The sequence below is a fragment of the Musca domestica genome, unplaced genomic scaffold, assembly GCF_030504385.1.
Source record: "Musca domestica strain aabys unplaced genomic scaffold, Musca_domestica.polishedcontigs.V.1.1 48, whole genome shotgun sequence".
Classification (NCBI taxonomy): domain Eukaryota; kingdom Metazoa; phylum Arthropoda; class Insecta; order Diptera; family Muscidae; genus Musca; species Musca domestica.
In genome coordinates this window covers 4,724,285-4,738,547 of record NW_026712340.1, presented here as the reverse complement: position 1 = coordinate 4,738,547, position 14,263 = coordinate 4,724,285, and the positions used below count along the sequence as shown (strand labels likewise).

The 14,263-nt window shown below is 32.6% G+C and overlaps 1 protein-coding gene across 2 annotated transcripts in view; it reads left to right on the top strand.

Moving 5' to 3' along the window:
- Positions 1-13,153, top strand: part of LOC101901019 (roundabout homolog 2) — a 331,539-nt gene extending 318,386 nt beyond the window's left edge. For both annotated transcript variants that reach the window (XM_059127829.1, XM_059127830.1), the window contains 4 exons: positions 7-205; positions 2,146-2,290; positions 2,948-3,277; positions 4,841-13,153. In XM_059127829.1, the coding sequence (XP_058983812.1) occupies positions 7-205; positions 2,146-2,290; positions 2,948-3,277; positions 4,841-5,435 (1,269 nt within the window). In that variant the 3' untranslated portion in view covers positions 5,436-13,153. The remainder of the gene's footprint in view (positions 1-6; positions 206-2,145; positions 2,291-2,947; positions 3,278-4,840) is intronic.
- The last annotated feature ends 1,110 nt before the right edge of the window (positions 13,154-14,263 follow it).

The window sequence follows — 14,263 nt, the reverse complement described above, 5'->3', positions numbered from 1 at the left end:
CCAAAGAGTCCTGAAAATCCCACACCTTATGCCACCACCATGATAATTGGTGCCTCTTCCACGGAAACAACATGCATGAAGACCTCGGGCTCGAGCACAGATCAAGATTCGGGTACGCATTCTCCAAATTCGGAGGGTATTAATCCCCATTGTGGTGGTCCCAATGGTCCAGCTGGAAAACATAATTATCATCAATATCCACCAGGTGAGTAAAAGTCGTAAATTTAGATTTTATTTACATTTTCATCATCAATTCATCTTATTTCCTTTTCCCATCCTTTATTTCCTTTATTTATGTGGCAAAGGGAAATAAAAAGTTTTCAAATAGACAAACTAGATTTAAAATATCTCTCATTAAGTAGCACTTGGTCTTCTCTCATAGAAGAGCACATGGTCTTCTCTCAGAGAAGAACACATGGTCTTGCTCAGAGAAGAACACATGGATTTCTCTCAGAAAAGAACACATTGACTTCTTTCAGAGAAAAGCAATTGATTTTCTCCCTAACAGAGCAATTGGTTTTTCTCCATAGAAGAGCAATTGGTTTTCTCGCATAGAAGAGCAATTGGTTTTCTCCCATATCAGAGCCATTGGTCTTCTCTCATAAATGAGTAATTTATGTTCTCATGAGAGAGAAATTGATATTCTCATAGGAGATAAAAAAAGGAAAAAAACTCCATCTCCTCAATTTTCTTTCCCATGATATTTTATTTTTTAAGAAGTAAATGTTTCCACGAAAATCCTAGAAGGTTACAAAGGCCACATAATCTTTTATATATCTTATTTTCATCTGAAATTTGTATCCCTTTATATCTGTTGAATTTATTTCAATTTTCATTCCATTTTCTTGAAGTTATTTTCACATCTCTTCTGTTACAAACTTTTGTTAAATATCCTTTATTTCCTTCACTCGATTTGTTAAGCTTAAAAGGATTTCTTTGAATTTCTGTTTCTGTTCTTCCCATTTGTTCGAGTTATCCTTGAAATCCTTTTGTTTTTCTCCTTTCCCAACGAAAAATTGATTGTTATTGACAGTCGCTTAAGTCGCTGTAGGTGGGATGGGGTGGTAGTTTCATTCTTCGTTCAACTTTTCCTGAATTATTTCTTTCTATTTTCTTTCGATTATTTTTTTGCCAAAAAAGGAAACTTGTTTGGCCTCCCGAGAGAGATTTTTTTCTGCTTAACTTATAGTCCACCTTAGGCTATTTGCTAAATGATTCCTGAAAGAAAAAAGAAAAAACAATCAGGGGGTTGGTATGCACAAATTGTTTTTTCACATGAATTCATTTTCTGTGCGGTATTTAAAGTATTTACTTTTACGAATTGTGCTAACAATGGCTGCAGGCGTACAATTTTAATAAAACATCCAAGTAAATATGCAAAGCGATTTGTTGGCAGGATGTAGAGGCTGAGCATGAGGCGGTTTCCCATAGCAAAAAAAGAACAAAAAACATCCTAAAGATTTAAACTATTTCATTAATTGTTGGATATTAAATTAAATCCTAGAAGTATGCAACAGTTTTTGTAGGTACATGCATTATGCCCAAAAAAAGATTTTTCATATTTTTCATTTTTCTAGCAGCCTATTTCTGCAATTATTTGCTAATATCTAAGCCTTAGGGTGAAACCTCCCCCTTGATCTTTTCATGACCAGCTTTTCTGAGAATAGCACGCAACAAATTGTTTTGTCCCCCAAGACCAAACCATTCCCCTATGTTGTTGAAGAAGTGATTTACCATAAAAACAATTAAGCTGATTGGAAAAATATATTTGGCATTATATCCTCAATAAATCCCTCCCACCTCTCTCATTCTCCATTATGTTCATGTTCATTTCATTGTTTCCTCATATGCCTTACGGCAAAACGTTCTCTTCGGTATCCTGCCATTATCAATAATGGTAACGGCATCAATTTACACAGCTAAAACAATTTTTATGTTAAATGATTTGTGTTAATATTTATTTGTTGAATATTTTTTTTCTCTCTCTATTTTCTTTTCATATTATCCTGCCTAATCCTCCTGATGCCACCAAATATCTCCCCGTCCTCCTCAATATATGTGTGTAATGAATGTATTGATGTACTGCTCTATTATATGTATCTGTGTGTGTGTTTGAATGTTAAATTCCACCAATACTAATACTAGAACAAATTAATTGGTCAGAATTTTTGCCACCACCACCGGAACATCCGCCACCAGTACCCTCATCGTGTGGCTATGCCCCTGGGTCGCCACAGTCCTCGCGAAAGAGTTCCAAGAGCGGTGGATCGGGGATTTCAACGCATCAAAGGTAAGAAATTAATAAAATAAATGTTAATAATAAAAATAAAATAATAGCAAATTATAACTACGAACAAAAAAAAATAATAATAATATATAATAAAATAATAAAAATATTAGTAAAAATAATAATAAAGAAATAAATAAATACAGGAAGAATTTGACAAAAATAATATTTCACTTATTTGATTAATTGTAATAATATAATATTAAAAATAACTATGCTAATATTAAATTTAAAATAATAATAAAAATAATAATTATAATAAAAATATAATATTGCAACTAAATCATGATAAAAAATATAATAATAGTAATAATAATAATAATAATAATAATAATAATAATAATAATAATAATAATAATAATAATAATAATAATAATAATAATAATAATAATAATAATAATAATAATAATAGTAATAATAATAATAATTAATAATATAATAATAATAATAATAATAATAATAATAATAATAATAATAATAATAATAATAATAATAATAATAATAATAATAATAATAATAATAATAATAATAATAATAGTTAATATAAAAACGGACCATATTGTTTTTAATCTAAAAAATATTTATTTAGGTAAAAAACTTAATTTTTTTTATAAAAAAAATAATTTTAAATTTTCCTCCCTCTATTTGCTCTTCTCTTAGCGCCCTGAATTCATCCATACACAGCAGCTCATCGGGTGGCTTCTCCACCTGGGGCATGGCTCCGCAGTGCGCCGCCTCGGCTGGTGCCCGCCCTCCACAGGAGAATTACTACAACAATCCCTTGCCATGTGTGGGAAGCACCCAAAATCGTTATCAAATAACTCCAACGGGTCAGCATCCTCCTCCTTTGCCTCCATATTTTCCGCCCGGAGCTGGTGGGACGGCACAGCTACCACCGCGCAATATACATATCCATTATCCAGCGCCCAGACATGCAATGAGTGAATATCAACCGACCGGTACGCACAACTCGAGATGTTCGAATGGAAGGTATGAAATTTTCAACAAATTGAAACTAGTCTCCTTAAAAAGTGTTCTATGTACCAAACCTAGAAATCTTCCTTTTTAGGAAAAGACACGTAGATAAATATATTTTAGTGAAGAGGTCCCATTGAAGGTCATCTGAGAAAAGAAAACCTTTCAGAAGTTTTCTGTACATCAAATATATTTTAGAGCTCTGCCATATTGAGAACATCTTCTGTATACCTTGATATATTCTGTGAATGCATTGTAGAGCTCCTTTATAGTCCAAACAGTTTTTAGAAGTAGTCTCCTTGAAAAGTGTTTTATATAGCAGACCTAGAAATCCTGCTATTTATTAAAAGACCCTGTGTAGGTTGTCAACACGTAGTTAAATATGTTTTAGTGAAGCGGTCCCATTAAAGGTCTTCTGGGGAAAGAAGGCCTTTCAGAACTCTTCTTTACATAAAATATCGTCCATAGTTCTGCCATACTGAGAACATCCTTTAGAAATCACTAAAGGTTAACTTTAGCTTTTTTATCGTCCAGAGGTCTAGCTTTGGAGGATCGTACATAGCAGACTTTTTTGTACGTACTAGATCCTTGCATGATTGAGGACTTTTCAGAGATCAATCTGTAAGGTAAGCATCTGTGCAAAAATGTCCGCTTAAGAGTTTCTATACAAAAATAGTGCTTTAGAGGTTTTCTGGGCATTGAATAGAGGAACCTCGGGTCAAGCTAAAGATCTTTATATGGGAAAAATAGCTTTCAGAGGACATTTTAAACAGAGGCCCTTCCATATGTTTCTAGAAATAATATGGCTTTGAGGAGTTTCATATTTAAACTCTGTTTGATCTTTACTTAGAAGACATTCCAGAGATCTGTAGGTAAATAGGTTATTTGGAAGTAAGAAGGCATATTCCATTCATAGAAATCAAATTTGAGGGTTCTGTGCATGAAATGCCCTCTAGTGGACTACTGGGCATTCAAGTTTTATACACTTAAAATACTTTCTACATAGAAATGCCTTTTGTAGTTCTCTTATTGAAATAAATCTTCTTCCATCTGAAATGGACCCCTAGAAGGTTATTTTCTAGAGGACTTTAATTCCATATTGGAGCTGAATGGGAATTGACTGATATATGGTCAATGCTTAGGTATACCCCAATTATAACGTGGGTGGAAATGGAATACATCTGTCCAGGTTTAGGTAAACGATACCTGATTTTCGATATTATGGAGCCTTTGTACCTACAAGATCAGCAATAATTTGATATTTCGAGTTATTTGGGGCTCGATTTACTCCTTGTAAAAACTGTAGGTTCAGTTTTTTATGCGGTTCTCCTAATCTTCGGCATTTTGAAGATTTCGGGCCGAATTTCCAAGATTTAGTTGTTAATTTTTACAGTTTTTAACGTCTTTAAATTTTGTACAGTACTGATAGATTCGCAGCCATTAGCTTCCATATAGGTACAAATACTACTTAATATATAAAGCATGCTTTTAGGGTGCTAACAAATTCTTTAGAAATAATAGCTTAGTTTTGATATATAGACAATTTTAACAACATTCTTTTTTCCCCGTTTCTTTCAGAGCCTGTACCAGTTGTGATGCTTTAGCTTCACCTCTACAGCCCCTGCCTCCACCCGGTGAAGGTTGGTATCAACCACTACACACATCTCACATGCCACCAAATTCCTCCGCACATCAAATCTATCAATGTTCCTCCGAATGTTCAGATCATTCACGTACCTCCCATACAAATGTTCCCCACGGACATCATCATTCCCATGGCCATGGTGGCCACAATAACCATGGTCATAGTCATCACGGTCAAACAACACCTAATGGCCAGGACACAATGCGTTCGGAAAGCAGCACAGAAAATGGTGGTAAATCCAGTGGACATCGATGTCACAATAAGTCACGATTCCCCGAAATCATGGAGAATGATCATCAATTACCCAACAGTTCGGCGGGCTCCTGCACCTATGAAGTGCTGGGCGAACCAATGCGTAATTGCAGCGAATGTTGCAGTAGTTCACGGGAGGGTGATACATGCTCCTGCAGTGAAGGTTCCTGTTTATATGCCGAGGCCGGTGAACCAGGTATGCCGGCAAATAATGGTGGAGGTGGTCCACCACCACCGCCAGCAATTCCCGGTAAACTAATGGCGCAAAACAATTGATATGCCGCCTGTATGTCGGCCGTAACGGCAGCATCAACGGCCACCATGGACAATGGTGGCGGTCTGGTAACTGATGTTGTCATATATTTTTAGTGGCCCTTACGTTTTTAGGAAAGTTAAAAAACAATTTGTAAAAAATTAAACCCCCTAACCAACTAAAGCAACAGCCAGCAAACAAACAGGAACTGTAAGTGTAAATTTTTGCGAAACCTCTAGTTGGTAAGCTTAGATATTTCATATTATTATGGAATAGGTACACATAATACAACATACCCTATAAATAGTTTATTTTTCAAACGGAAAGCAAATCGTATTAGCAATTCCCGTAACAAAAGAACATAATCATTTGTAAATTTGACAAGCATTGAGATTTTTTCGTAGCCATCGAATAGTAAATTATTTTAGTAAGATAAGATAAGGAAACATAGACACACACACATATACATACACCCACAACCGAAATTTTCGAATGAAATTGTCAAGGAATGGTCCTTAATTCTACAGCCATTAACCACAAACCTCCACCTAATGACATTCAAACAAAATTAAGGCATTTATAAAATTAAATATTATTTACTTTTTTATTTTTTTTTCTTCTTCTAACATTGGCGGGTCAGCCAGGCCACAATGTGTAAATGGCGTGTTTAATGTGAATTTTTCTTGTTGGGAAAGCCAAAAAAGAAGCAAAACCCCAAAAAATGTAGTAACTCTTTTTATATTGTAAATTTTTCCCTAAGAGCATTCTCCAAGCCCAATCTTTCGTATTTGAAGTGCTTTTCCTTTTTTTTTTTGTTTTTCATTTCTGTATTCAAGGTTCGCTGCATTTCCTGTTGGTGGTCTTTTGAAAAATTACCCCCATTTTAGCTAGGCTCCTTGCAACAATTGCATTTGGAATTGTTAAATAATTTACCTGTGGCTGCATTCGTTTTTCCATTTCTCTTTTTGGATTGCCATTTGTAAAAAAAAGTTCGGAATGTTTTATGTCACGATTCCCTTCCTTTGGGAGGTTTGTTGTTTTATGTTGAACTCAGGCAACTATTGTGGGGGAACTATTTTTCTTTGACGATTTCTCTTTTTTGGTTTTTATTTTGTCGTATTTTTATTTGCATTAAAACGACAATGTTAATGGTTTTAATTTATGTTCATTTAAAACATAATTTCATAATGGAAATTGAAACGAAATGCAAACAACTTTATGATGCATATGGGAGCATGCAATGTTTTTTTCAATGGAGTTTTCGTACAACGCTTGAGGAAGTCATAGGAATGCTTAATACCGAGGTTTTTAAAAAGTCTCAAGAAATAGTCTAGTCTTGATCTTTCCAAACTTTATCAAACAGTAACCTTTAGATATTTTCTTGGCATTGTTTTCCTTCGAATTTTAATAACTCCTGAAAATTAGACGCAATTCGTAGTTTAAAGCAGGATCCACTCAAAAAAATCAATTATTAAAAAATTATGTCATTGGGAAGTATGTGATTTATAGACATTATAAAGTCTTTGCACAGACATTGATTTTCACCTAGGATATTTCTTACTGAAAATGTGGTGCATCGTTCTACGTTTAGTTATAGCTCCCATTAAAAAGTGATATCTGATTTTTTCTGCAAAATTTTATCCTTAAATAAAAAAGGGCTTATGTTTGACAGTGTGTAGCCTCTCCCAGTTGGTAGACTCGCATGAATGGAAAAGTTTCCAGCATAGGTCTACTATTCTGTATGGGCCTAATATAGCCTTCCGATTTATGGTATATGGCATTACCGGCTTTAAAAAAATGTATACCATTGTCACCCGTTCAGTAAAACCCAACGAGTCTGTAAGGAGAGACAATCTCTTAAAAAATGTTTTTTTTCTGTCTTCCATCTTGACATGTAGCTTTCAAACTCCTTCTGATATTTGATATTTTGAAGATTTCAATCAGATTTCTCCCTCATATCTTTGTCTAAGTGTACGAAAACTTCCCTTAAAAAAGGTACATGAGATTTCATGACCCAACATGCATATTAAGAGTCAGTGAATTTTGTAATACAACACTTCTAACTTCAACACTTTGTGTATTTTATCATTTTCCATCCCTGGTTATATTAAAGGAAAACAGTTAATAAAACGTAGCATACTTTCAGGCTCATATCATTTCATCGGTACAGGGATTCATAACATTTTGTTTTTTGGTATTGAATAACTTTTCAGTGGGTAGAGATATTTTTATAAGGTTTCTTCTTTTTGATATCTACCAACCTGGAATTTTCGGCCAATTAAAGAGCATTGAAATATGCATGCTAGTTACTGAGAAATTCTAGCCCGTGAAACGCGCCATGAAATATTGTGTCAAACTTTTTTGGGCTTTCTTTTTATTTTGTTTATATTTACTTTCAAATATTTGAATTTCCATCAAATTCTTTATCGCTGTACGAAATTTTAAAATATTCTCTTTTATATGAAATCCATATTCAGAACTCAAATGCTTGAGTGTTTCTCATGGGATACTTTGCGCGTGCTAAGTATCCTTATGATTTTATTATGCCCTACACCTTGGAAAGGAGCGTATATTAACTTTTGTCATTCCGTTTGTAACATCCCTAAAATTCGTCGTTGGCCCCATAAAGTATATATATATTCATAATTAGCATAAAATTCTAAGTCGATTTAACGATGTCCGTCTGTGTGTCCGCCTGTCTGTTGAAATCACGATACAGCCCACATTATTTGACGTAGAGCGCCAAAATTTAGCAGAGCAATTGGTATTGTGTCTTGGATGGTTGGATTTGAAAATGAGATCAATCGGTCCACGTTTTGTTATATCACCCATATAACGGTACCTCCCGATATTTTGATGACTTTTGCCATATATTTTCACGGATTTGTCTGAAACTTGGTATTTGTAGGTCATAATGTAGGCCTAGTTCGTATGGCCAAACATTATTTGTATAGGGCCACGTTTTGGTATAGCCCCCATATAACGGTACCTCGCGATATTCGGTATTTTGATGATATTTGCCACATTTCTTCGCGGATTTGTCTAAAAATTGATATTTGTGGGTCCTAAGGGGTTCTAGCTCCGTTGGCGAAACATTGTGTGTATAGGTCCACGTTTTTGTATAGCCCCATAAAGCGGTACATTGTGTGTCATAATAGGTTCTAATATTTCCTTTACCCTAAGGTGGAGGACATTAAAGCTCGGCCCGGTCGCACTTAATTTTTTTTACTTGTTTTCTTATGGCCTCCACCAGACATATAGGGGTATATTAAGTTTGTCGTTCCATTTGTAACTCCTTGAAAAAATGATTTTAGACCCCACTAAGTATACACATTCTTGATCAGCATAATATTCTTACTCGAGTTAGCTGTGTCCACCCAACATTGCAAAAAACTTTACATATGGGCTCAAGTTTTGTTATAGACGCGATATTCGGTATTTTGGTTGGTATATGGTGTTCGCAAGGGTTATAACCTCCTATGACAGAAAATTGCTTGAACAGGTTCATGTCTACGTATAGCTCCCATATATAATTGTACCTAAAGATATTCCGTATTTTGATAATTTATATTGCACTTTTCGCCGGAATTGTTTCAAATTTGGTATTTGATCTTCGCAATGGGTACCTCTTCCTACGACGGAAAATAATCTATCTAGGTCCACATCTTCGTATATCCTCCATACCTTTCGATATTTGATATTTTGCCGATTTTAGAAACCTTTTTTAACGGAATCATCTCAAAATTGGTATTTGGAATCTACAATAAGTACAGAAAATTTACCATACAGGTCTACGTTTTCGTATAGCTCCATTGTGTCTGTACCATCCGATATTCGATATTTTAATAATTTCATAGGCCATTCTAGAATTTTTGAAATTTTGCAAGTTCCTTCCAAAATTAAAAGATCGGCCGACCTTAGTCGTTTACTTACTTATTCGACCCGGCTTTTTCACTGAAACCTATTTCTCCAATACCAGGTCATGGGAGGGGACTCAATTCCTCCCGTATGCTTCGTTTCTTAGGATAATCTCAACTTTATTAATCCTACTTAAAAAGAAATGTAATTGCGTACCCTCCAAGATGTAGCTTAATATAGTGACTGACACTTCAAGAGTATTCCTGACGATTTCATTTCTGAGTGACCAAAAGTACGGACACTAACTCAATCACTGTGGAGATATCACTTTCTGTCATTAAAGAAAGCCAAAATTGGTGGGCAGAAAACAAATACCTCCGCAAAGGAAGGGTTTAGTTAGACACGACGGATCCAAGACTTAAGCATACTTCAAGAGGAGTTTTGAGGGAGGAGATTAGGAAAGCCAAAATTCGCGGACAGAAAACAAATACCTCCGCAAGAAAGGATTTGTTTAGACACGACGGATCCAAGACTTAAGCATACTTACAGGGGAGTTTTGAGGGATTAATTTTCAAGTGACGCAGGAGCTTTGGACACATCTTGGCCTTGCCAAGGCATAGTGGCGCACAGAAAACAAATACCTCGGCAAGGAAGGATTTGTTTAGACACGACGGATCCAAGACTTAAGAATACTTCAAGAAGAGTTTTGAGGGATTCATTTTGACGTAGGAGCTTTGGACACATCTAGGCCTTGCCAAGGCATGGTGGACCCAAGAGTTACGAATAAATTAAAGATGTTTACAACTTCCGAAAGAAAAGTTTGCCAAGACAAGATTAAAATCTAGGCACTTCAGGGCTTAAGTATCATTAATTCTTATTAATATTCTTCACATCCTTCTCTTCGGTATAATTGTATTTCACAATTTTGTTTGAATGTTCTCAAAGTGGTTATGTGGTTATTTTCAAATTTCCTTTCCCCCATCTACAAAACTGTTGCATCTAACTGTGCCATAATGTATAAAACGAATGTCATAAGAAAATCAAGGACCTCTTTTTGATAGAATACAACAAAATACTGTCATTTGAAGAGAAAAGGAATAAAATGAACACACTAGCAAAAAAAAAAAAAACGTGTAAATTTATAGGAAGCCATTTTTCCCCAGGTGAACAAAAACAAATGGAAACTCAACAAAACTGAACTGTGTTTTTTAAAAAGAAATATATAAAATTTAAATAAATACAAGTTGTAATGCTAACTAATTACAATAATAAAAAATTAAACAAACTACTCTAAAATGACCTTTAATTAACGAAAATTAACATACAAGATATAAGGGGAGATGGAATGGCTTAAGGCAAGTTTTCATCTCCTTTGCATTTGAACATGATAAAATAATAGTTTTGGATAAATTTTCTAAAACAAAATGTAAACATGTTTTTTTTATGTTTCGTGTGTTCGTTCTGAAAACAATAATAAATTAGTAATGAAAATTAAAACAATAAAAAACACCCTCACACACAAACTGCCCCAACCTTCCCTCAAGTAAAAAAAAATGAACTAATCCAGAAAGCAACAGAAATACGTAAAATATAAAATGCATTACTTTCCATTACCAGCCACCATTGTGGAGCGGTGATGGAAGCAACAAGAACAAAATACTTTTTCGACCAGCAATTAAAAACCATTATTTTTTGGGTTTGCTTTAACCAAAATATTTTTCAAAAGGCTTTTTTTAATAAAATAATTAATGAAAAAGAAAAATTATATATATATGAAAAAAACACTGAAAATCAGCAACAAAATATGGTTAGTGGCTCTTAAATAAAAGTGAAACAAAATAACATTTAAGTACGTATTCGAAATAATATTTAAAACAAAAGAACTTACGAACTACTTATTAAAATGAAATTTAAGTTAATACAAAGAGGTTAGGTGCAAATGTGGGAGGAGGGTAAATTAATTGGAAACAGTGGTATGAGAATTTGAAATTAATTTTTTAAGGATTTTTAACGATTTGATTTGTCACGTAGTTCCGCCGAAGCTAAAATTGCAGTCGCAGTTGAAAACAATATAAATTGGAAATTAGAAAAAATTTTTGTAATTTTTTTTGCATTTGAAGCTTAATTAGACTACAAATCTAATTTTTTATGACATTAAAGAGGCGAACACTTAATGCCCATTAAACTTCATACCGGAATTTTCAAACAAATCTGTCATCGTATTATTAATATTCTTCTGAAAAATGAGACGCATAAAAAAGAAGGGTTTGTTGTTTGCCTAAAAGTATGCTTAGAAATGTGAAAATTAATTATTTTCCCAAACTTCAATACTTTTGTATGTCACAAAACATATTTTTATACCCTCCACCATTCTATGGAGAGTATATTAACTTTGTCATTCCGTTTCTAACTCCTCGAAATATTTATAATAGACCCTACAAAGTATATATATTCTGGATCAGCGTAAAATTCTAAGACGATCTAGTGCTGTCCTTCTGTGGAAATCACTCTAGCTTCCGAACGAAATGTAGTAGATTGATAAAATTTTACTCAAATGTATATTATGTCTGCAGGACTTTCGGTTTCGAAAATGGGCCATGTGGGTCTACGTTTTGGTATAGCTCCCATATAACGGTACCTCCCGATACTCGGTATTTTGATTAATTTAGTGACATTATTCACCGGAAATTTTTCAAATTTGGTATTTGAAGTTCGAAATGGATATTACAGCCTAAGACAGGAAATTGTCTGTGCATGTCCTCGTATAGCCCCCATATAACGGTACCTCCCGATATTCGGTACTTTGTTGATTTTAGCGACATTATTCACCGAAATTGTTTTAAATTTCGTATTGGAAGATCTTAATGGGTATTACAACTTATGGCAAAAAAAAATCGTATGCAGGTCCACGTCTTCGTATAGCCAAATTACGGTTCCTCCTGATACTCCATATTTTCATGAATTTTGCGACATTATTCACCGTAATTGTAACAAATTTCGTATTTGAAGTTTGTAATGGGCACTACAGCCTATGACAAAAAATTTCGTATGTAGGTCCACATCTTCGTATATTCCCCATATAACGGTATTTTAAGGGGCAGTTTTCGGATTTTTTTTTAATTTTTCAAGTTCTTTCCAAATGATGGAGAGTATTAAAAGTTCGGCCCGACCACTGTTCCTAATACCTTCCCTCTCCCCAATATTTAAATATTAACCTCTTACCTTAAATTTTGTACTACATATTTAAAACTAGAAGAAAAAACTAAAAATGTACCTGTGATATACATATTTCATCGTGTTTTTAATTATAATAGTTATTATAGTAATTAACAATATTTTGTTTTTTTTTGTATTTTTCATTTAATTTTTATAAAAAACATAACTTTCCTTAATTTGTTTTTCAAGTTCGTTTTTTTTTTCGTTTGTCATAATGTTCTCAAATATTTTAAGTTGAAATATTTTTAATATAGCAAATAAAAAAATTAATAGAATAAGAATATTAACATTTAATAACAGAAACAAGCAAAACAATACGAAATCGAAATTATTAAAAAGTTTTAATACATGGAAGCGAAACAAAACTAATAGAAAAAATATGAAAGTTGCATAACAAATTTCCAATTAAATGGCATTTTCTGATAAGTAAATTTAAACTTAATTAGAGAATATAAAAACTAAAATAAGTTATAAATTAAAAAAATAAATCAATAAAACAAACAAATTATACTAAAAAACCAAGGCATTTATGTTAATTTAAGCATAGCCATTAAGTAAATAATAATAATAAAAAAACACAAAAACATTTTGTAAATATAACTAAATTTTAGAGTAATTTATTACAAAAAATAAACTCACACAGACACATGATTAAAAAAAATAAAAACAGAATCAAAATTACTTACTAGAATTAGAAAGTCATGTAAACAACATAAATAACAAACAAATAAATCCCTTTTGTGCTTTCATTTGTAAAAAAGGTTACGTTTCATAAATAAATCCCCAAATCAAACTGTAAAACAAATTTTTTGTTTAATTTCAAATTTTTTGTTTTTCCTTCAAAAAATTTTCCAATTAAATTTGTAATTTAATACTTTCATCCCCTACCACTTACAAACCAAATTTGTAATTTTTTTATTTATCCATAATTAAATTTTATTGATAAAAACACACACCCACACACATACATGCATAAATAAATACAAACCATGAAGTATAGACTGTTGTTTGTTTAAGGCCATATTATTATTATTATGATTACATGATTATTATATACGATTATAAATATATATATATATATGAGGAAAAAAAGAGAAATACATGTATTTTTAATTGTAACATTTATTTAATTTTTATATAAGCGCTCTCTTTAAAGATATATATAAATAATATATATAAAAAATAAAAAACAATAATAATAATATGAAAATTAAAAAAAAAGAAGAAAATGTGGTAACAACATTGTGTATAAACAAAACAAAAAATATTCAAATTCAATAAAGAAAAACATTAGTGTTCAACTGAAAATAAAAAAAATCTGTGTCTTATTTTTTAATACCAATTTTTCATTTGAAATACTGGAATCAAATATAGCCAGAAAAAAGCGTAAGTTCGGCCTGGTCGCACACCACGTAAAAGGAATTTGGAGATTAAAAAAAAAATAAATAAAAAATAATAATAAATAAAATACCATGAAAAATATAAATGAAATAATATGATAAATCATAAAAATACCGGATATAAGGAGTTACCTATATCCCTCATTTTCAATACCTAAGGTCCTGCAGACTAAATACACATCTGAGTAAAATATTATTTATATACTTCAATTCATTCGGAAGCTAGATTGATTTCCACAGACGAACAGACAGACATACGGAAGGACGGATATCGTTAAATGGACATGGAATTTTATGTTGATTAAAAATATATATACTTTGCAGGGTACTATGGTGGAGGATATAAAAATCCCAGTTTTGTAGAAAAATTGAATAAC